Source organism: Monodelphis domestica, chromosome 5 (genome assembly GCF_027887165.1).
Source record: "Monodelphis domestica isolate mMonDom1 chromosome 5, mMonDom1.pri, whole genome shotgun sequence".
Classification (NCBI taxonomy): Eukaryota; Metazoa; Chordata; class Mammalia; order Didelphimorphia; family Didelphidae; genus Monodelphis; species Monodelphis domestica.
Genome location: NC_077231.1, coordinates 157200637 through 157226461, shown reverse-complemented (window position 1 = coordinate 157226461; position 25825 = coordinate 157200637). Strand labels below are relative to the sequence as shown.

At 33.7% G+C, this 25825-nt stretch overlaps 1 protein-coding gene across 1 annotated transcript in view; it reads right to left on the bottom strand.

Moving 5' to 3' along the window:
- Nucleotides 1-25825, bottom strand: part of SEMA3E (semaphorin 3E) — a 424903-nt gene that overhangs the window by 124488 nt on the left and 274590 nt on the right. The window contains exon 5 of the mRNA XM_001369740.5: nucleotides 7070-7163. Coding sequence (XP_001369777.3) covers nucleotides 7070-7163 — 94 coding nt within the window. The remainder of the gene's footprint in view (nucleotides 1-7069; nucleotides 7164-25825) is intronic.

Sequence of the window (25825 nt, the reverse complement as noted above, 5' to 3'; positions counted from 1 at the left end):
ACTATTTGATAAAATCTACTGGGAAAAATTAGAAGACAGTATGGGAGAGATTAGGTTTGGATCCACATCTCACACCCTACACCAAGATAAACTCAGAATGGGTGAATGACTTGAATATAAAGAAGGAAACTATAAGCAAATTAGGTGAACTCAGAATAGTATTCATGTCAGACCTTTGGGAAAGGAAAGACATTAAAACCAAGCAAGAGCTAGAAAAAAATCATAAAATCTAAAATCAATAACTTTGATTACATCAAATTAAAAAGTTTCTGTACAAACAAAACCAATGCAACCAACATTAAAAGGGAAGCAACAAATTGGGAAAAAATCTTTGTAACAATAACCTCTGACAAAGGTCTAATCACTCAAATTTATAAGAGCTAAATCAATTGTAGAAAAAATCAAGTCATTCTCCAATTGATAAATGGACAAGGGACATGAATAGGCATTTTTCAGATTAAGAATTCAAAACTCTCAATAAACACATGAAAAATTGTTCTAAATCTCTTGTAATCAGAGAGATACAAGTCAAAACAACTCTGAGGTATCATCTCATATGTAGCAGATTGGTTAACATGACAGTCATGGAAAATAATTAATGCTTGAGGTGATGTTGCAAAGTCGGGACATTGATGCATTGCTGGTGGAGTGTGAATTAAATCAACCATTTTGGAGGCCAATTTGGAACTATCCCCAAAGGGTGCTGAAAGTCTGTATGCCCTTTGATCCAGCCATAGAACTACTGGGTTTGTACCCCAAACAGATAATAAGGAAAAATACTTATACAAGAATATTCATAGCTGTGCTCTTTGTGGTGGCAAAAAATTGGAAAATTAGGGGATGCCCTTCAATTGGGGAACAGCTGAACAAATTGTGGTATATGTTGGTGATGGAATACTATTATGCTGAAAGAAATACTAAACTGGAGGAATTCCAAGTGAACTGGAATGACCTCCAGGAATTATGCAGAGTGAAAGGAGAGAAATCAGGAGAACATTGTTCACAGAGACTGATACACTGTGGTATAATCAAATGTAAGGGACTTTACCATTAGTGTCAATGAAGTGATCCTGAACAACTTGGAGGGATCTATGAGAAAAAACATTATCCACATTCAGAGGAAAAACTGTGGAAGCAGAGACATGGAAGAAAAACAACTGCTTGAATACATGGGTGGAGGGGATATTGTTGGGGATGTAGACTCTAAATGAACATCCTAATGCAAATACCAACAACATGGAAATAGGTTTTGATCAAGGACACATGTAATACAGAATGAAATTGTGCATCAGCTACAGGAAGGGTTGGGGTAGGGGAGGGCTGGAAAAAATATGATTCTTGTAACCAAGAAATAATGTTCTAAATTGATTAATAAATTAATTTAAATTTAAAAAATTGGTTTGACTTATTTCCATATTCAGTATATGATTGTGAATGAGGCCTTTATAAGAGAAATGCTATAATTTTTAAAAAATATTACTTCATTATCTATAGAACCATTTAGCAAAATGTAGATCACTGGAATAGAATAGACATACAACAAAAACTTGCAAAACATTATAATAAACATTATATTAAATTTGTTTTTTACAAAAATGAAGATTTATGTTTTGTAAATAAGCATTTAGTAAATTATTATAAAAAATGGAAAGTAGTATGGCAAAATCTAGATTTAGTTCAATATCTTAAACCATTTCCTAAAATAAGATTAAAAATTACATATGGCCTTGGCACGAAGGGAGATATAAGCAAATTTGAACATCAGGGAACATATGACCTATGGTATTTATGGACAGGAGAAGTTATGAATAAATGACATAAAATGCATTGTCATATGTAAAATGAATCATTTTAATATATTAAATTGAAAATATTTTATACAAATAAAACTAATATAGCCAATAGTAGAAGGAATGCAGAAGGTTGAATTATGCACTGTTCTTCAGGTAAAGATGTCATATCTACAATATATAGATTTTTTTTAATAATCTGGGTCATTCCCCAATTCATAAATGGCCAAAAATATGAACAAATAATTTATGGCTAAATAAATCAAAGTTGTATGTAACTATGTGGAGAAAATGCCCTAAATTATTAATTACAAAAACTCAAATCAAAACAATTCTGAGATATCTCACACGTATGAAATTGGCTAACATAATAAAAAGGCAAAATAACAAATGTTGGAGGGTATCCAGAAAAATTGGAATACTAAAGCACTGTTGTTGGAAAACTGTGAAATGATTCAAACATTTTAGAGAACAATCTGAATAACTTCTCTAAGTATAATAAACCACAGCCAATTATTCATGCAAAGAACTAGATTGCAGGGAATAAGGGGGATATTTAAAATATAAATAGGCATTATTCTGCATTTATTCAATATAAAAAAGATACTTTCCTGTTTTTACCTTGTATCTATCCTATGGAACAATAATTCTTTAGGGACAGTGGCTCTGTTGGTAGAACTGTGAACAGATCCAACCATTCTATAGAACAATATGGAAGTATGCCCAAAGAGTTATAAAACTAAATAACTTTTAAGCCAGCAATATCACTATTAGTTTTTTCTTAAGGTGATCAGGGAACAATGAAAATAACATAGATGTTCTAAAATATTTATAACAACTCTTTGTAGTAGCAAAGAACTACATATTGAAGAAATAATTTGAGTTGTTAAGCAGTGGCATATAATTGTGATGGAACACTGTTGTACTCTAAGAAATGATGAGCGTGTTAATGAAAATAACATGGAAAAATCTACATGAAGTTATGAGGAGTGGAAGAAGCAGAACAAAGAGAATATTATATGCAGTAATTAAAATATTTTTTGAAGAATGGCATGTGTCCACCTCAATAGATTGATAAATAGATATAAGCATTGCATAGTTTCATATATACATATATTTTATATAAATATATATGTCAAATGATGCTACTCTGATGTTGTGAGGGTGAAAGAAGGAGAAATTTATTTGGGTATTTTCATATAACAAATAAATTTAAATATGTAGTTTTGCTGATTATCTCCTTTACTGAGAGTTATTTTTGATTTTTTTGTCTGCATACTTGATAGCAAGTATGCTATCTCTTTTTTTAATTCATCTTAAGCATATTAGATTCTGCTCCAGCCCTTTATTTTAATCCTTTGCATGTTTTCAGTTTCAAGTGAAAACAAAATATTTTGCCAGATACAGGTTTCTAATCCATCTGCTATCTGCTTACATTTTATGGGTATTATTGATATTCCCTATAATAACTACAAACTATGCATTTTCCTCTATCCTATATTTTTCTATTGATTCTTCTACCCCTTCTCCCTCATCTCTTTTTCATATCACATTTCAAAAATCTGTTTTGCTTCTGATATTTGGGTCCCTTAATCCAGCCTGCTATTTGTTATTCCTCTGTTTTCTCTAATGCACTTGCAGAATAGGTAATATAGATATCTATACATAATTTAGCATATATTTCCCTTTTTTATCTAATTCTAATGACAGTAAGGTTCAAATATCACTACCCTTTCATTTTCTCCTCCACTGTAAAAGCTCACCTTTGCACATTTATTTTCAATGAGATAATTTTCTACATTCTAAATTGTCCTTCTCTTTACATCTTTCTTTCTCACTCCTTCACTTCTTCGACATCATTCCAACATTGTTAACTCACACCCTTGCCTTCTGCTATGCAAATTTCCTTTAACTAACCTATTAATGATAAAGTTCTTAGAACTTACACGAACCATCTTGCTATATAAAAAGTTGAACTTTTTTACATTTTGCTTGATTCTTGTGTCTCATTTCAAGTTTTCCATTCAACTCCAGTCTTTTCATCATGAATGTCTGAATATTTTCTATTCAATTAAATGCTCATTTTTTCTCCAGAAGGATTATACTCAGTTTTGCTGGATGAATGATTCTTGGTTATAATCCTATAACCTTTCACCTTCTGGATATCATATTTCAAATCTTCCACTCCTTTAATATGATCCCACTAAATCTAATGCTTTAATAGTTTCTTTCTGGCTGCTTGACTTTGGAATTTAGCTAAAATACTTCTGGAATTTTCATTCTGGCATATCTTTAAGCAAGTGATTGATGAATTATTTTGATTTCTATTTAATTCTCTGGATCTAAGATATTGACAATTTTCTTTGAAAATTTCTTGAAATATGATATCAAGGATTTTTTAATCACAAATTTCAAGTAGTCCAATAATTTTAAAATTATTTCTCCTCAATATATTTCCACGGTCCTTTCTTTTTTCCTGTGAAGGAATTTACATTTTATTTTGCTTTTGTTTTAGTGTTTATTGAATCTCATAGAATCATAATTTTTCACTTGCTCAATTCTAATTTTTAAGGAATACTTTTCTCCTGAGAAATGTTGTACTTCTTTTTGTTTCCAGTTTGGCCAATTCTTTTTTAAAGTTCTTTTCTTCAGTGAATTTTTATGACTCTTTCACTGTTACCACAATTATTTTTAGTAATGTATTGTTTCCTTCAGCATTTTTTACCTCTTTTACAAAGCTATAAATTGACTCTTCATAATTTTCTTCTATCACTCTTATTTCTCTTTCCAGTTTTTTCCTCCATGACATCTCTTTTTTTTTTAATATTTCCAGGAATCCTTATTGCTTGTGTCCAGTTTGCTATTTACGTTGAGGCTTTCATTGTAGTTGTTTTCATATTATTGCTTTTTAGATTTATGTCCTGGTCTTTCTTGCTATCTTAGTAGCTTTTTATAGTCAAGTTTTTCTTTTGTTGTTTTTCTTTATTTTTGTTTTCTGTTTGCTCCTTTTTCTAGACTATTTCTTGAATTTGAACTTTATGTTAAAGTGACATTTTTCTCAAGTAGTGGGGGGAAAGAAGCCCTGTTACATGTGCCATCCTCTTTGTTTTGATGTTTTTAGAGTTATTTCTGAGGGTTTACAAATTTTGATTCCTTTCAAGGTGGTATGTTCACGGGAAAGTTGTAGTGACTGCTTTACTAGTCTGCATTGTGATCTATCCCTAGAAAGGTGCTTTTTTACCAGAAGCCACAAGTACTAGTGTTCCTCTTGGTTCTCAGATTTTGTCCAGGGATCCTGTGCTCTTGAGAGTAACCACAAGTACTTTTCTCTGCCTAGTAACTGTGACTCAGAGCGCTATGCATATGAACAAAGAGAGTTTCTAGTGCCACAAGTACTGAGTTCCAGGAAAGAGACCTCAAATATTCTCTATCTGATCAGTTTTCTGAAACCCTTAACTTATTTGGGTTAGCAATTCTTGAAGTTGCTGCTGTTCCTGTCACCTTTAAGGCTTGCCACAATTGCTGCCAACATACGAATGTGTCTTAGACAGGCCTCTACCTCATTCTAATTAACTGCTTCAATGGTTCTCTTAAGTTTCTTTAGTTGAAAAAAAAATGTTTTATCCAGACTTTTGTTGGTTCTGATGCTCCAACATTTGATTTGAGGAGTTATTTTAGTTTGAAGGGAGATTTAAAGGGAGTTCAGCTGGTTTGCTGTCTCTAATTCCTACTTTATGATCTTTATGAAATTTCTTTTAGAATTAATTCTGCCCTTAACTGAAAATTCTTCCAATAGATTACATTTGAGTGCTATTTTTAAAATAATGCTTAATAATTGTATTGCCTTCTGTTCACAACCCTGAGGTAAATATCATTATCTCTATTTAATAGGCTGTAGAGTTAAATTTCACAAATATAAAGTGTTTTTGTCATGTATGATAATGCTTATGATTTGTAAAGGTAGAATTTAAAACAATTATTTTCACTTCAAGTATTATGTTATTACAGTTTTTCCTCCATGCAAGTGTATAATTGTGGCATAAGGTATTATTACTATTTAAATCTTTTATTTATGAAGTATCCCTAAAGTGACAGAAATAAATGAAGTTTAAATAAAACATCTTGTTGAATCATAAATAAATTCTAATGGTGTTGTTAAGTCATCTTGGTATTATAGTTTTCTTTTATTATAAAATTCTACTTTTATATATGATAATTTTAAATTTTGGTAATTTAGTAGTACATTTCAAAATTACTTACAACCATTTATATGAAGTTAAGGAAATTTAGGATAGCCATAGTACCCTTCTTAACACCTCTGTTGAATAAGGTGTAAAGTGGTTCTACTTTCATTTTTAAGTTGAAAATTTCATTAATTTCTCTTTATCATCACTGTACTGGGGGATGATTTGCAAATGTGCCATTATAGTCCAAAATAATACTGAAATTAGAGAAAAAATATTCTATGCTTTAATGTTTGAAGAAGAAAAGTCAAGTGTAAAACCATAGTATATAACATTGTAAAGATAGATTACAATTGATATGTTATTTAAATTAGATGACATCTGAGGTCCTTTATAAGTTTATGATTATGTGATGTGGTTATCATAGGTACAGGCTTACATCTTCCATAACATGGGAGAAAATAGTTTCTCCTAAATATTGGTTGTGTGACCTATGGCAAATCACTTAACCTTTTATTGCCCCCAGGCACGTCACTAAGATTATCAATTACAAAATAGATGCTGATTTTTCCCTGGTGGGAGAGAGAATTTTCTCACCAAGACTTATTCATGAAATCATAGGTCTCAGTAGGAAAAAAAAATCTACAGTGACTACAGTTCAACTTGTCATGGTTGAATGATATAATTTAAGAGATAAACTAAGAAATTGAAATATTAACATTTTAAATAATCAAATTAAAAGCAGATAAAACAGAAGAAATGGAATATAACAAAAGTGAAATCAATTATCTATAGCAAATAATTTAGGAAATATATTCAAATTAAAACATTTTCTTTCCCTCATGGAAACTGAATTTAATAATCAAGTAAAATTAATGTTTTATATAGTTTTATTGTTTTTATGTTTTATAATTGATAAATTATTAATGAATCAAGTATTATGTGAAAGTGTATTATGTTTTCAGAATGACATAATCAATACAACTTCAGATCTTGTTGAAATTAGCACTGGCTGAAATCTAATATGAATGCCAGCAATATTCTTATAAAAATATGTCCTGACAGTATATTGAACATTAGGACAAAAATAATTACCAATTAAAGTAGAAGTATAAGAAGAGTTGGGATCAAAAGGACATCTGCCTCTTCCTCTCTCAAATCTGTGTGTTTCCAACTGAAATTGATAACCCTGGAATGAAAACCATAAAATATATTAAATATAATAATAACTAGGTTTCTCAGACAACTTGCCAATCAGTTCAAACAATAGTTCCATTTCCTAGATAGCATTTCTTATTGAGCAGCATATTTATTTCCTATGCAATGGTCACTGATGAAGAGAATCATTCCTATTGTTAGATCTTCATAGATCACAAATCAACTGAAGTCTCTCTGGCTCACACTTGTTTTGTCACATGTTCAGAAAGGTCATATCCCAGGCACATATGCAATTAAAGAGAACTAAGTAATCAAGTCCTTTTATTTGCTAAACATAGGAAAGAGAATCGATGGAGGTCTAACAAATCAGATGACATTTTATGGCCTCCTGAGATATATTAGCACATATTATCTAAAGCAGGATTTCTTAATCTTATTGTGTCACAGACCCCTGACCAATTGTTGAAGTCTATGAACTTTTCAGAATGTTTTTTAATATATATAATAAATGAAAGGAAATTCTAAACTTCAGTTAGAGATTAGTAGAAAAATGTATGTATACACACAAATATGTTATTCAAGTTGATGACCCACTGAAATCTATCCAAGGACATATTAGGAGTTCTTAGACCCCAAATTAATTCTTGATACATAGGAACAAACTTTGATGAGAGAAAAAACTTTGGTAACTAAATACAGAATTTTTTAGATAATGGAATTGGGAAGTTTTACATATGGAAGGTTTCATTTCAGACATTCTATTGAAATCAATTAGCTACCATAAATTCTAACCCAACTGGGAACTTTGTCATATTACAATACATTTTTTTTATTTTCCAGTCATGTGTTGGTGTTTTAAATATCAAACATTTCCAAAATCATTTTAGGAAAAAAGGTGACTATGTCCTCCTTATTTTGAAGAAAAAATTGAAGTGGAAGACCACAGAAAATACATAAGAGACTCATTACTGCCTGAAAAATGTTTTAAATATTTACCTTGAAATAAAATCTTGCTAGCAAATATTTCACTATTAATGTCTGGCTTTGGTGCAAATTCAGTTAAAAATAAAGACACACATGAAAATGTTTCTCTCTATGAGTTACTATTTGATGCCTGTAACCACAGATAGGTCTTTTCTGTTCATACCACTCAAAGGTCTTTTTAAAAGTTGTTTTTTCCAGGAATTCTCATCAAGTATGTCACCCACATTATAGATTAAACAAATAGTTTAGAAAAGAAGTTATCAAAATTATTAACATTGAAACTAATGGGGATGTATATAAATTGAGGAATAGCTTTGCAAATTATAGTATATTAATGTAATAAAAAATACCATGACATAAGACATTATGAAAAGGTCAGTTTCAGTGAAACATGGAAGATTCATATGAACTGATTCAGTCAAATGCATGAGATGGCCAAAATGCAGTGAAATGATGAGAACAGGGAAAACATTAAATAGCAAGAGTAGTGCAAAAGCAAACCACTCTGAAAGTCTTAAGAACTCTGATTCATATGATGACAAATCATAATTCCAGTGGACAAATGGTGTAATATAGCCCCTCCTCAGTGGTGATGAATTTAAGATTTCAGAATAAGACAGAGAGCTTTGGACATGACCAAAGTGGGAGTTTCTTTTTCTTGACTATGCATAATTGTTATAGGCCATTTTTTCTTTTTTTAAAATCATTATGGGAAAATCCATAACAATTAAAATTACATGAAAATCTCATATTCTAAACATGAAGAAGTGATGCAATAGTGAATATTAGAACTTACCATTGTGAGAACTATCTACATTTGTGTGTATGGAACATATCCATACCTTTATTTTTATGAGATATTCTTATAGTTATATAAGTTCTCCTAAGAAGATTTATCCTATATGATGAAATTCTTCCTCTTAGTCTTTTTTTTTTATATCACAAGAGCACAGAAGTTATCCTTACGATATCCTTTGTTCATTTGATTAGATCACTTCTTTTTATGATCATGAACTTCTTGGATTAATTAATTAATGTCACTTCCTGCACAAAAGTTGTCATTGGCAGTGTATTGCAGCCAATTTTCAACCACATATATTTCTGCATTTTCCTGTGAATCAACTATATATTTGATTGCTAAGAGATGTGTTTTCCATGGTCCAAAAGATAAAAGTCATCACCATCAGAATATTGGTGTTAAAATGTCTTTTTGTTGTTGTTTTTAAGGAACATTTTGTGATTGAATGCACTGGGCACTTTACCAAATTCACTTTTGCCTTATTGCTTGCTTCTATTTAATATATTGGGCCCAGCTCCTTATCCATTTTCAGTTCTCTATTAGACATATATAAGAGGGATGAATCAATGCAAAGCATATCTCATGAAACCACATCTGGACTAGGGGCCAGCAAATCTGATCCATGAACAAATCAGATGCAATGCCTATTTTTATATGACTAGTGACTTAAAAATTGTCACATCAGAGTGATAACCTAATCATAGTTAACATGATGGTGACAGTATCAAAAAGAGAGAAAGAGAGAATGGAGCATATAGGAGATATGTTTTTAAGGAAAATTGCAAAAACTTGACAAAATATTGGATGTGAAGGTATGAGAGACTGATGGGGATGATGCGTAGGATAAAACATATAAGTAAAAGCATGAATTTGGAATCAGAAGGCCTGGGTTCAAAATCTTTGCTTCAAATTTCTTACCTGATGTAGGATTAAAATTAATATACAATAGGGGACTTCCGGTTAAGATGGCAGCTTAGAGAAAGCTAAAGCTCAGATCTCCGGAAAACCCTTCCCAACCGATCTCAAACCAAAAGCTCCTAAGGCGCCGAAATTCAAAACGATCAACAGCACAGACCCTGGGAACCCTCCTCCTGGACCTGGACCCGGTTCAAAAGGTACGGCTCCCCTCAAAAGCCAGAACCCGAGATCACTCGGACCTCAGGGGTAGGAGCGCAGAGTCCAAGGCTCCCGGAAGCCGCAGCCCAGCCGGGCTCAGAGAGCAGGGTCCTCCGAACCACAACCCTCAGGGCCTTCTACCCGAGTCCCGGTGAAAGTTACTGCCTGGGGCTTCGGCTGCAGAGAGCTGGTCAAAACAACAGCAACCCTCAGGGCGGGCAAGACAGCCTCACGGGCTGGATCCTGCTATCCAAGTCTCAGTGAAAGTCCTTGCCCTCAGAGCTTGGGTTAGCTGCAGCCCATCCCCCCGCAGGCCGAGGAAACAGCCTCACGGCCAGCGATTCTGAAGGCAACTTCCGGAAAGCGAGCTGGGGGGGAGAGTGTGGCCTCGTGGTCCGACCCTTCCATTACAGTTCCAGTGAGGCATATTCAGTTTAACCCAGGGAAAGCTCATAGAAGGGACAATCTGCCCTGGACTAAAGCCTCTGATCACCAGACAGAGATAAGAAAAGCTAATCCTCCACATTCAGAGATGGCAGCAAACTCCACAGAAGCACAGAAGCCCCAAAATACCAAGAAAAATAAGAAGAAAGGGGCGACTCTGGACACATTCTATGGAGCCAAAATACAAAATACAGAGCAGATAGAAGAAGATATACAAGAAAATGCTCCAAAATCTTCCAAAGGAAATGGAAACTCTCCACAAACCCATGAAGAATTTGAATCAGAAATGACCAAAAAGATGGAAGCCTTCTGGGAGGAAAAGTGGGAAATAATGCAAAAGAAATTCACGCATCTACAAAACCAGTTTGATCAAACTGTAAAAGAAAACCAGGCTTTAAAGCAAGAACTAATAAAGCAAAGCCAAAACACCAAGAAATTAGAAGAGAACATAAAATATCTCACCAACAAGGTGATAGATCTGGAAAATAGAGGGAGAAGAGAGAATTTAAGAATAATTGGACTCCCAGAAAAGCCAGAAATAAACACCAAACTGGACATGGTGATACAAGATATAATCAAAGAAAATTGCCCAGAGATTCTAGAACAAGGGGGCAATACAGCCACTGACAGAGCTCACAGAACACCTTCTACACTAAACCCCCAAAAGACAACTCCCAGGAATGTAATTGCCAAATTCCAAAGCTATCAAACAAAAGAAAAAATCCTACAGGAAGCCAGAAAAAGACAATTTAGATATAAAGGAATGCCAATCAGGGTCACACAAGACCTTGCAAGTTCTACTCTGAATGATCGTAAGGCATGGAACATGATCTTCAGAAAGGCAAGAGAGCTGGGTCTCCAACCAAGAATCAGCTACCCAGCAAAACTGACTATATACTTCCAAGGGAAAGTATGGGCATTCAACAAAAAAGAAGACTTCCAACTTTTTGCAAAGAAAAGACCAGAGCTCTGTGGAAAGTTTGATACCGAAAATCAAAGAGCAAGGAATACCTGAAAAGGTAAATATTAAGGAAAGGGGAAAAATGTTATCTTCTTCTTTTACTCAAACTCTCTTCTATAAGGACTACATTTATATCAATCTATGTATACTAATATGTGGGGAAAATGTAATGTATAAATAGGGGGTAAAGAAAGACCAAATAGAATAATCATTCTCACACAAAGATTCACATGGGAAGGGGAGGGGAAGAAAACTCCTATAAGAAGGAGAGGAAGAGAAGGTTTTTTTTTTTACTTAAACCTCAATCTCAGGGAAATCAACTCTGAGAGGGAAAAACATCCAGATCCATTGGGATCTTGAATTCTATCTTACCCAACAAGGGTAAGGAGAAGGGAAAACCGAGGGGGGGAGGGGAGAGGGAGAACAAAAAGGGAGGGAAAGAGAGGGGGGAGGGGGAGAGGGAGAACAAAAAGGGAGGGAAAGAGAGGGGGGAGGGGGAGAAAGAGAAATCCCATTCAAAATCACCTTAGACAAAATAAAATACCTAGGAATCTATCTCCCAAGACAAACACAGGAACTATATGAACACAACTACAAAACACTCGCCACACAACTAAAACTAGACCTGAACAAATGGAAAAACATTAAATGCTCATGGATAGGACGAGCCAATATAATATAAATGACCATCCTACCCAAACTTATTTATCTATTTAGTGCCATACCCATTGAACTACCAAAATACTTCTTCACTGATTTAGAAAAAACCATAACAAAGTTCATTTGGAAGAACAAAAGATCAAGGATATCCAGGGAAATAATGAAAAAAAAACACATATGATGGGGGCCTTGCAGTCCCTGACCTAAAACTATATTACAAAGCAGCAGTCATCAAAACAATTTGGTACTGGCTAAGAAACAGAAAGGAAGATCAGTGGAATAGACTGGGGGAAAGCGACCTCAGCAAGACAGTATACGATAAACCCAAAGATCCCAGCTTTTGGGACAAAAATCCACTATTCGATAAAAACTGCTGGGAAAATTGGAAGACAGTGTGGGAGAGACTAGGAATAGATCAACACCTCACACCCTACACCAAGATAAATTCAAAATGGGTGAGTGACTTAAACATAAAGAAGGAAACCATAAGTAAATTGGGTAAACACAGAATAGTATACATGTCAGACCTTTGGGAGGGGAAAGGCTTTAAAACCAAGCAAGATAGAGAAAGAATCACAAAATGTAAAATAAATAATTTTGACTACATCAAACTAAAAAGCTTTTGTACAAACAAAACCAATATAACTAAAATCAGAAGGGAAACAACAAATTGGGAAAAAATCTTCATAGAAACCTCTGACAAAGGTTTAATTACTCATATTTATAATGAGCTAAATCAATTGTACAAAAAATCAAGCCATTCTCCAATTGATAAATGGGCAAGGGAAATGGATAGGCAGTTCTCAGATAAAGAAATCAAAACTATCAACAAGCACATGAAGAAGTGTTCTACATCTCTTATAATCAGAGAGATGGAAATCAAAACAACTCTGAGGTATCACCTCACACCTAGCAGATTGGCTAACATAACAGCAAAGGAAAGTAATGAATGCTGGAGGGGATGTGGCAATGTAGGGACATTAATTCATTGCTGGTGGAGTTGTGAATTGATCCAACCATTCTGGAGGGCAATTTGGAACTATGCCCAAAGGGCGACAAAAGAATATCTACCCTTTGACCCAGCCATAGCACTGCTGGGTCTGTACCCCAAAGAGATAATGGACACAAAGACTTGTACAAAAATATTCATAGCTGCGCTCTTTGTGGTGGCCCAAAACTGGAAAACGAGGGGATGCCCATCAATTGGGGAATGGCTGAACAAACTGTGGTATATGTTGGTGATGGAGTACTATTGTGCTAAAAGGAATAATAAAGTGGAGAATTTCCATGGAGACTGGAACAACCTCCAGGAAGTGATGCAGAGCGAGAGGAGCAGAACCAGGAGAATATTGTACACAGAGACTAATACATTGTGGTATAATCGAACGTAATGGACTTCTCCATTAGTGGCGGTGTAATGTCCCTGAACAACTTGCAGGGATCCAGGAGAAAAAAACACCATTCATAAGCAAAGGATAAACTATGGGAGTGGAAACACCGAGAAAAAGCAACTGCCTGAATACAGAGGTTGAGGGGACATGACAGAGGATAGACTCTAAATGAACACTCTAATGCAAATACTATCAACAAAGCAATGGGTTCAAATCAAGAAAACATCTAATGCCCAGTGGACTTACTCGTCGGCTATGGGGGGTGGGGGTGAGGAAAAGAAAATGATCTATGTCTTTAACGAATAATGCTTGGAAATGATCAAATAAAATATATTTTTAAAAAAATTAATATACAATAACTGCAAGTATTATATTTTATAAGATTTATTAATAATCACTTGAAGTAAAAGGAATATAAAGAAATAAGTAAAAGCCTGAGTAAAGCCAGCTTTCCCAGCCACACATGTGGGAGAAGAGAGAGCTAAGAGGAGAGCATGGGAAGAAGTGAGTGAAAAAGGTGATGTTCCAGAAAACTTATTTAGAAAACATGAGGACACAAAGTGGGGAACATAATACAAGTAATTCTGAGAAATGTAGTCCTGAGGTACAAAATTCCACTTACACACTGCCAAATACTGGTTTGACTAATTGCCTTTCAGTTGTCTTTTTATTATGAATCAATTAAAATGTAGTCTCCTGACTTCAGAGTTCTAATAAAAGAGGGACAAAAAATAAAGTATGTAATAAAGTGAAAAGTGCAAAAAAGTCAACAGTGAAATTATTTCCATCCTAGAATAAAAATGTGAAACACCTTCTGGTAAGTTAGACATTATCATTTATATAAATCTGAAAGAAATTTTCCTAATCATACTTTTTGTCTTTGTTCAAATTCAAAATGTCTTTAATATTTAGCTAATTACCTAAAATTTAGCTAATATAATAATCAATTATAATTATATATTATGTGGAAGGTTTCCTATAAATCTTAAACTATATCCTTAATCCAATGACTACTCTCTTGAAATTGTTAATAGAAAATGATATAATTGACTTTCATTGAAAGGAATTTGAAAATCAAATAAGCCAAAAAATGTGAATCATTATGACATTGTCAGTGACCCCAAAGCAATCACCTTTTATGGTTCATGTAATGGGGGAGGGTGTGGTTTAACTACATGGAGAACATTGGGCACTATTTATGCTGTCTTTTCATTATCTGTGTTTTAACAGCTGGAAGTTTGGCCAAAGCAATATGGTTTAAATTTATAACACACACTAACAGTCAAGGTGGACAACAATTTGGATTTCATTGTAACATGGAGGGGACTTTCAGTGGGTCTTTATAGGTTTGATAGAAATCAAGGCATCTAACTCATAAATGTTAACAGATGCATACACTCATAAGAACAAAGATTCTCAAATTTTAAGTGGTGATTCTTTCTAAAGAGACTTTTCTATCTTAGGCTTTGAGAGGATATCCCAAAGCATAGGGTGACTGCTGTGATCTATTACCATTAGGGATGAGTCACTACATATCAGGTGTTAGATGTGCCATTGTATATGATGCTAATTTAAGTGAAATAATAAGTTTCACATTAATAAGTCAGCTTCATAGACAAACACTATAATTCTTGCCCTTCTCCCTATTGGTGACACTGGAATTCCCCTAAAATGTATCAAAAGTGCATTGATACATTACAGACATAATAGGACAATTCAATTTGTCATTTGTTCTACTGGCAAGTTCCAGTGATTAGAGTAAAGTGGTGTCCAAAAATACACACTGTGGGGGAGGGAGCATTATTAATATTTCCATGTCCCCTACCAAATAAAAAATGAGCTCATTTTGATTTATGACTCTCTTGAAAAAATAATCATAATATATACTTCAACCTTTTCTATAATAGCTAGTTAATAACACAGACCCAAACTATTTAGAGTTATCATTTATTAGGACATTCATTTTTTTTGTTTTGTTTTTTTGTCTCTACATTTTTATTGCCTAGTATAGTGCTTAACACAGTAGATGTTGCCAAAGTGTGGTCCATGGACCTGACAACTTTTCTGGAAATCAGTCATTGAAGTCAAAACACATTTTTTCATATTAACACTAAAACATCATTTGCCTAGTAAAATACTTCACCCCTTTCAAAGTATAAATCTCTGAGTGCAGATTTCATGTACTTCAACCAAAACAACATATTACAACAGATTTAGTTCAGAAGAAAATATAAGAATCCAGCTGACTTCCCTTAAATCAGACACTGAGATTTGCAAAAATATGCAAAGCAATTCTACTCTTCAGATATTTTTGCTTTAAAAACATAATTATGTTGCATTAGAAACTTTTTAAAGAAAAAGCCTTATCATTACTATTATTAAAGTTAATTAATAAACAATTATTTTAATTAACCAGTTTTAATCTCTAATTTAGTAAATATCAATAGACATAATCTGTGTGAACAAAAGCTATTGGTATCCTCAATAATTTTTAGAGTGTAAGGGGATCTAGAGAGCAAAAAAAAATTGAGAACAGCTGGCCTAGCACATATTTGGCACATGATAAATACTCTCTGATTGAAAAAGACTGAAGAAATTCTCTAAATATTACATTAGAATGGAGCAGGGATAAGAGAGACTATATAAATAATGAAGTTTCCAAAAAGAAAAGGGGAGATATGAAAGAGTATGTTAAATGTAATATATTGTATTTTTCAAGTATATAAATGCCAGTTTTGATTTTTGCTGTTGTTTTTGTTGTTATTGTTGCTATATAAAAAGTATTCCTGGAAGAATTTTTAGTTATAAAAATAGAACCACAAGTGTATACTTTGAATACTAATATATCTATATTTGTTATGGTATATTTTTATAAAAACATTAGTCACATAGAAACTATTTTCATCTTTACTCCATATTCTATGTAGACATTTAAATATTTATATTATTTTAAACTAAATCCTTTTTACACAAATCAGGGTGTTTGAAATGGTTAATCCACTAAACTCTCATCTTGATATAAAAATCAACAATAAGAGAAGATATAAAATTGTACATAAATACAAAGCAAATAAATATATATATATATATACATATGTATATACACACATACACACACACACACAAATGCACACACACACACACACACACACACACACAGCAATTTTTCCCCAAAGATGAGCTCTCATGATCAATTGCACCTCAGAAGCAAAGGTTGCTACCTTGTAGTTGGAAAAGTCAAAAGTTTGGGAGGCTCTTTTATCAGCTTCATACAATGACAAAAATCTCCTTTATTCTGGAACTGTTTATAGTTGACTTCTCGATAGATATTTCTGGCATAAGCTTAGCAATAATGCATACATATAGCCCTCTATTAATAACTCCATGATATAGGTTGAGTAAGTGCCAGGGAATGAAAAAGGGCCTTAATATTTCTTATATTTTTTCCTAATTCTATCATTATGCCTTTCTTCCAGTTACCAAATGTTTACTCTTTGCTCCAGACATGAAACCAGTGCTAAAGAATTCCAGGTTGGTTTTGCTTATTTAAAATTAAAAATTTCCCTCAGTCAATTGTCAATGCAGTTGCAATTCAATTGATTTAACTGAATTTAATCCAGTTTAATCTTATTAAATTTCTCCTAATGGCAAAACACTTTGTTAAGTTCTGGGAACAATAATATAAAATGGCCTAATGTGATATGCATTTTTATGGATATATAGAGTGCTTGGGGGCACCCTCAAACTTGCCAATGGGTCCCCCAGTTGGGACTACCCAAAATTCATAACCAAGGAACTTTTAAGTGGGCATTACTAAAAACCATAGCTCAAAACCTGCCACCAATTCCAAAGCAGACAAAGGCATTATTTATTCAAAGCAAAATTATTATTGAAATAGTACAGCAAGAAAAGAAACAAGATATTTCTTTTCTCTATAATGGATTCACTCTTCTACAAATATGTATTTCTCAGTGTGAAAAGTGAACGCACAGCGAATGCATGATACTTTGGGGGCATTGAAGTCATAGTCTCCATCAGATACACAGGCTCTTTTTTAAGTGAACACAACTTCACTGGTCCTATAGTTGCAGCAATTATTCCAATTCATATAGAGTTTGCGACCTTTCTCCTTCAAATTTACCTTGGATCTTTAGTTAGAGTATTATCTTGGGATAAGTAGATTATGATATTTGTTTAACACAGGTTTTTCTTCTCCAGTAGAATATCTTGAACCCGAGGATCAAGCAAGTTCCTGATCCTTGGGGCTTGAGTCTCAATAAAGATAGTTAACTGGTCAAAGTTAGAGCCAAAAAGGCAAAGAAATCACCTCTTTTATTTAACCTCAATACTGCTAATTCAGGCACTAAAATTCATCTGAATTTTCCTAGTTTTGTTTTTTTATGTTTCTCTTCTCTTCCCTGCCCCCATTTAGTTATGAAAAAAAAAAAAACAAACACTTCTACTTTCTCTAAATACTGCATCATTATAGATATAGGGCTATGTAAATCAGATTATTTACATAAATAAAATATTTAGATGTCTCCTTTAATTAGATTTTGTGATTAATCATTTGTGGTTTAACCAGGTTTTTTTTTTCAAAAGCAAGCAAAATTTAGGGAAGTTGTGCCTCAGGTAAGAATTGAAATAGCTGATTTAACATATTGTCGAATTCTAAGTATATTTTAAGAGTTAAAACAGTTGGCCCACTACAGTTTGAAAAGCTCCTGGAAACCTACCATACTTATTATGAACCACTCAATTATTTTTAATTACTTTTATAATTTTATGATTGTTTTTTTGTTTTGACATTTTTCCCCACAGGATTTCTCTACTTTGACTACAATACCCTATACCCCACTAGTAATGTGAATGCTGCCCTTGTGACAGATTAAATTTTACCTTATCTGGCCTAAAGTCTCTTCAACTTCAGACAAGTGTTTTTAGGGACTATCTAGAAGACAAAGGTAAAGACTCCCCAAAATGTTTTTAAAATGAAGGTCTTTACATTAAATTAAATGTCAAATATGAGCTTTTTTTTCATTTTCACACTCAAAATGAATTGAAAAAGCTAGAAAATTTCCAGTTAATGTACTCTGACTCTGAATTTTGTCACTGTTCTCATCAAAGAAAATTGAACAAGATAGAAGAACTATACTGAGGACAAAAATTCTTTTTATACAATTCATGAATATCTACTTTTTACTGAAAAACAAGTCATCAGTCATCTCATTAACATGCATGCAACACTGAGAACAATATCCAGGCTAAGAATCTCTGGTTCCCTCTAAAATGGTCATATTTAAAGGACTCCCAAGTTATATATAGATTGAGGGTTGAATTATATAAGATCACAAAGCAAAACAGTACTTGGTGGGGAAGGAAAGAAGGAGGAAGGAACTGTTAGAAAAAAGAGAAAAAAACATCAATGTACCATCTGTATACTAAGAACTGGACAGCTGTATGGGGAAATAAATTTTATGTAACAGTTGATTTGTCATTCTGCTCTGGCTAGAACAATACAGCCCTTGCAGTTATAACAGCTTTCAGGAAAAAGACAAGATAGATCAGTGTTCATTTGGAAAATACGTTTATAGCACAAAAGATTCCTCACTATTTGAAAGGAGAAATGTTATGTGATGGAATGCTGCCAATTTTTTTTTGTAGAAATCTGATTCATTGGAGTTTTGGAGAAGGTAAGTGGGTTGGAGGGCAGTGTTCAAGATAGTAATGGTTTCATACGTTTTCAGCTGAACTGAGTTTGAAGGTCTTTCAAAGCTTAAAAGAATTAGGCAATAGTACCTAGTTCCCTAATCATCATCCTTCCCTCCCTACCAAGTTTCTGGTTAGATCCTAATTAATTCATACTGTAGATTTCTCTGGGTATTTATATGTTGGTAGGAAAATAAAATATATATCTTCTTTCTCAGTACCCCCTAGTGTACTTCATCCTCATCACAACTTTGACAATATATTATGACATTCATCAGAGCCAAAAGAGGGAGAAGTAGGATGGCTCTTTTTTTGATTCTGTGTTCTCAAAGGCACTAAATCATTGAAAGGACAATAAATGAACCTAAAAAAAGAGGTTTCAGGGTGCTCTAAGCATTGCTATACTCAATTTACATTTAGTAAATAGTAACAAGATACCAGGCTTTTATATATATATATATATATATATATATATATATATATATATCCTCAGCTGGTCAGATTTCAGGGATTGCAAAACAGAGAACATAAACCTAGTAATTCAGTCAATATAAAATATAATGTTATTGAAGTGTCAGTGAGCATGGTGTAGTGGGAAAAAGGGCTGGGTTTAAAGTTAAAATGCCTGGATTCAGATCATAGTTTTTCCATTTACTACCTTATACAAGTGACAATTTCTATGGATCTCTTTTTTTGTCATAAAAATAGGAGAATTGGACTAGATGACTTCTACTTCTCCTTTCAACTCTTAAGTTTCTGAACTTGAATTTAACAATTATACTAAAACATTTTCTCTAGGTCCCAGGATCCTTTGATGAATGCTTCATTGATACTTACAGGATAGATGATCTGTATTTCTAAAAGAAATATGTAAAAAACATTTTTTTTAATCAACTCAGTAGTGAATGGGACTTAACTTACATATAAATATATATCTAAAATTTCATTTGAAATTAACTCAACATACTGGAATTATGAAATCATTTCAGTTAACCAATATTATAATTAGATGAGCAAGTCTAACTATTTATATCTGTTCTATATCTTATCCTCAAAATAAGAGCACAATATATCATTGAACTTATAACTAATTGGATTTGAAAATAAACACATTTGATTTTGAAGACCTAAACTTGGGGTCAAGTAATGAAAGGATATCCAAATGGCCTAATGCTATGTAATTAAGTTAATGAAATTATTGTTAAAATTTAAAAAAAATGGTTTAGAATTATTTTCCCTAGACATATAATGCTTCATTAAATTACCAAAATGTCAATAAAATATCTGTTAGAAATAATATTTATTGTTTTAAATATTGGACATTGCTCTTTCCACAGGCACTGCTTGGTTCTGCAAAAATATAGTGTATATATATATATATATATATATATATATATATATACATATATATATATGAGGACATATTCACTTTATGATATATTAGCTTTCATGGGGAATAGAGCATAACAATAATAATTTTCATAAAGGCACATTAATTTTCAAATATTCAGTGAACATGAGGTTCAATCTAACAGTCAGATATTAAAATTATGAAAAGCAATCATAAAGGAAACTTTGGCATGCCTGATTTATGCAAAGAAGCAAAAATATTTTTTTCAGATCAATTTAAATCTTTCATAAAATATGACTAGGTCAAATGTCTTTTTCCTAAAAAATTGGTCAATATTTGTGAATTATTTTGAGTATAAATATGGGCCCATTTATTGTCTTTCTCAGAATGATCTTTCTTTTTATATCTGCTGGAATATATGTATGTATTTCTATAAGTATATATATGTGTTTCTAAAAATACATATATATTTATATACACTTATACACATACACATATGTGAATATATATTATATATAAAATGGTGGGGAAATGTGTAGCTCAAGTCTCATTTAATTTAAAGATTACTGTCATGATCAAAACCATTTATCAATTGACTGCACATAAGTGCATATATAAATATTAATTTATAAAGTGAATACATGCAAATGATATATAATATATATATACAAATCACAAAACATGTATTGTTACATATAGGTGGCATTATATAGACCCCATACCAAAAAAGGGTATATATGCTCTCTAGCATCTTGAAATTTAAAATTCTAGTTTAATGTAAAGTGACAGCAACATTCCATCTGTTAGAATGGCTTTCACTTCCAATAACCTATTTCATGGTGAGGTCCAGGTGCTCTGATACAAGTGTCGGTACAATTTAGTTGTCAAGTGGGCGTTTACTGCCTTTTAATAGCTCATTTTTCATAGCCTTGAACTTGTTGAAGTCTTTTTTTTTTCTTACTTAACTTTTCATGTGGATACCACCACCTCCCTGTTGTACGGGGAACAGGTGTCCTGCCTCATATTTCTTTCTATCCAGGCCTTTTTCCACAGTTCTGTGCAGAGAGTAAGTGCTCAATAAACATTTTTTGTGATTCTTTGGCAAGATGATAAGTGGAGCCTGAAGTAAACGGTTTGGGCCTTAGCTTTGTCACTTAGTTGTTATGAATCTACTGACAGAGCAGCTTCTTTGGGCAAGTCTCAGGTCTATTATGTAGTCTTGATTTTCTACATTATAAAATTAGAAGATTAATACTTGTGTTCCATATACAGGGCTGTTGCATCAAGTGAAATAATTCCTAGAAAGTGCTAAAAAAGTGCTTTATGAATATAAACTATTATGATTTCAAATATGTCAAATATCCCTTAAAGAAAAGAGTTCTTTCTTTTAATTAAGGAAGAAGAGGACAAAATGTATATTTCAATTGATATTTTTGTAAAAACCACTAATTTGCCCTGTCAGAAATTTAAAGGATTCAAACCATTTCTATTTGAGTCTTTAAAAAGACATGGAAAATGAAAATTTCATTCAATTTGTTAAGACTGCAGAATAACAGAAATTCATTAGACATTTTAAACTGAATCAACTGGGCTTATTCACTCTTTTGGCATTGCATACTTTTGCCTTGGACTTCTTTGTTTTCTATCCCAGTTTTTTTTTTTTGATTGTTGTTCGATAACTAATATGGAAATAAGAAATGGGAATTTTAATAATCTGCATTACAAAGACTGAGCTTTTTAACTAGATAAAACAGCACCAACCACTCAATTGTTGCTACTGATAGACATGAATGATAAAGTCAGGAACTGGATGTGGAAGAGTTTGCAAAATATTGACTTTGACTGTTTAATATATACTTTTTTTTCCTGGCTCAAAATTATTTATAACTAAATCAAAGAGGATCTAAGGGGTGTGACATTATGAGAACTTAAACTTGATAACTCTTTATAACAAAACACTCTGATCAATTAGACTAAGGTGTTAAAAATGAAAGTCCTGACTTCCGGGTAATCATGGCTGCAATCTAGACGCCACACATTTCCTCTCCCCGGCACAGAACGAAACAGACTACATCAAAGGAGCATAAAAATAACCATTGGCGGAACAGAACTCCCCAGTATCCCACAGAGGTGAAGGTACGTGGGGCTTGAACATTTCCACACTGTAATAAGAAGAAGGAAAAGCTTGCACAGAAAAGTGAACTGAGCCACCCTACCCCCATCCCACCTCCCCCACCAAACCAGAGTGAGCTACTGAGCTCTCACCTGGACAGTGGGTGAGCTCTCACCTGGACAGTGGGTGAGTGGGGAACGTCTCTGTCTGGGGGGGGGGGGCACTCCAGGGTCCTTGGGATCTGGGGACTGCCAGGAAAAAACGTCTCAGGGCAGTTTCACTGTAGAATCCGGCTCTGATTACGGGGGTCAGTGGAGCTGTACTTGGGGCGGCTGTGCTGAACATCTCCACAGAGCTAAACACAAGGGGCAGACCACTCACTGATTATCTGGGCGGAGCTGAACACCTGGGCAGTGTGGCTGTGATCAGGGACCCAGCACTCTAAGAAACCTCGGAGGCTGGGAAGAACTAGTCTGAAGCAACCTAAATTCACAGAAAAACTGCCCATATAAACCAGACCCCAGACCAAAAAGGAAAGGGGAATAAAACCACCAAAGGGATGGCTCACATGGCCCAAAATCAAGCCTCCAGGAAGAAAGGGAAAAAAGTGACTATTGAAAACTTTTATGGTGGAAGAACCCAAGGAAAAGAGGAGAATGAGGAGGAAACCCCAAAAAAATCAGAAATAAGCCTCCCAAAATGGAAACTATCAACAAGCTCTGGAAGATCTCAAACTGGAACTTATCCAAAAGATGGAAACCTGGAAAGAAAAATGGGAGAAAGAGATCAGCAGTCTGACAGATAAGACTGCTCAATTGGAAAAAGAGCTCGAAGCATCCAACAGAAGGGCAGACAAAGCTGAAAAGCAAAACCAATCCCTAACGCCCAGAATTAAACAACTCGAAGAAAGTGAGATCATAAAACAGCAAGAATCAATAAAGCAAACCCAAAAAATTAATGAATTAGAAGAAAACATAAAATTCTCACTGAGAAGGTCACCGATCTGGAAAACAGAGGGAGAAGAGAAAACCTCCGAATTATCAGTCTCCCAGAAAAACCAGAGATAAACAATAAACTCGATATTATTCTACAGGAGATTATTGAAAATTGCCCCCACGTTCTGGAGCAAGGGGGCAAAATAGAAATAGAAAGGATTCATAGAACACCTTCTATACAAAATCCCCCAACCCCTAGGAATGTAATTGCCAATTTCAAGAGCTTCCTAAAAAAGGAGAAAATTCTACAAGAAGACAAGAAGAGAAGCTTCAGATATAAGGGGGCTCCCATCAGGATCACACACGACTTAGCGGCTAACACACTAAGAGACCGCAAAGCATGGAACATGATATTTAGAAAGGCAAGAGAGCTGGGTCTCCAACCAAGAATCAACTACCCAGCAAAACTGACTATATACTTACAGGGGAAAGTATGGGCATTCAACAAAATAGAAGATTTCCAAGCATTTGTTAAGAAAAGACCAGAATTTAGTGGAAAATTTTATATCCAAGCACAGAAAGCAAGAGAAACATGAAAAGGTAAATATGAAAGAAAGGGAAAAGGAGATAAATCTTATCTTTTTCTTTAAGTCAAACTCTCTTCTATAAGGACTACATTTACATCAAATTATATATATTAAGATACGGAGAAAATGTTTTGTGTAACTCTCATAAATTGTATCATCATAAGAGTAGTTAGAAGAAACATGCATACGGAAAGATTGGGGCATTAAGAAGATTTGGGGAAAGTGGGGGCAAAGAAAGGAAAAGGGAGGGGGAACCATCGATAATACTAAATTTACTTCAAGAAATAGGGAGGGACTTAATAGAATAACCTTTCCCATATAAAGATACACATGGGAAGGGGAGGGGAAGAACTCTAATATGACAAGGAGAGGAAGAGAGCGTGAAGTGGAATTACTTAAACCTTACTCTCAGTGAAAGCAAATCTGAGAGGGAAGAACATCTAGATCCAGTGGGATCCAGAATTCTATATTATCCATTAGGGCAAGAAAGAAAGAAAAATTAATGAGTGGGAGAGGGGAGAGAGTATAAAAAGGGAGGGAAGAAAAGGGGGGGAGGGGAAGGGAGCATAAAAAGGGAGGAGCTAGAAAGGGAAGCATCTCAAGGGAGGGGACTAGGGGGACTGACCTAAAGTAAATCACTGGTTCAAAAGGAAATAGCTAAAGAAGAAAGGTCAGAACTAGGGGAAGATATCAAAATGCCAGCGAATCCACAAATGACAATCATAACTTTGAATGTGAATGGGATGAACTCACTCATAAAATGTAGACAAATAGCAGAGTGGATTAGAACCCAAAACCCTACCATTTGCTGTCTTCAAGAAACACATACGAGGCGGGTTGACACTCACAAGGTTAGAATTAAAAGTTGGAGTAAGACCTTTTGGACCTCAACTGATTGAAAGAAGGCAGGAGTTGCAATCATGATATCTGACCAAGCCAAAGCAAAAATAGACCTGATCAAAAGGGATAGGGAAGGTAAATATATTCTGCTAAAAGGGACTATAGACAATGAGGAAATATCACTAATTAACATGTATGCACCAAATGGTATAGCATCCAAATTTTTAATAGAGAAACTAGGAGAATTGAAAGAGGAAATAGACAGTAAAACCATATTAGTGGGAGACTTGAACCAACCACTATCAAATTTAGATGAATCAAATCAAAAAATAAACAAGAAAGAGGTAAAAGAGGTGAATGAAATCTTAGAAAAATTAGAGTTAATAGACATATGGAGAAAAATAAATAGGGACAAAAAGGAATACACCTTCTTTTCAGCACCACATGGCACATTCACAAAAATAGATCATACACTAGGTCATAGAAACATGGCACTGAAATGCAGAAAAGCAGAAATAATAAATGTAGCCTTTTCAGATCACAAGGCAATAAAAATATTGATCGGCAAGGGTACATGGAGAGCCAAATCAAAAATGAATTGGAAATTAAATAACATGAAACTTCAAAATTGGATAGTTAGAGAAGAAATCATAGAAACAATTAATAATTTCCTTTAAGAAAATGACAACAGTGAAACATCCTTTCAAACCTTATGGGATGCAGCCAAGGCAGTACTTAGAGGAAAATTCATATCCCTGAGTGCATATATTAACAAATTAGGGAGCACAGAGATCAAGGAATTG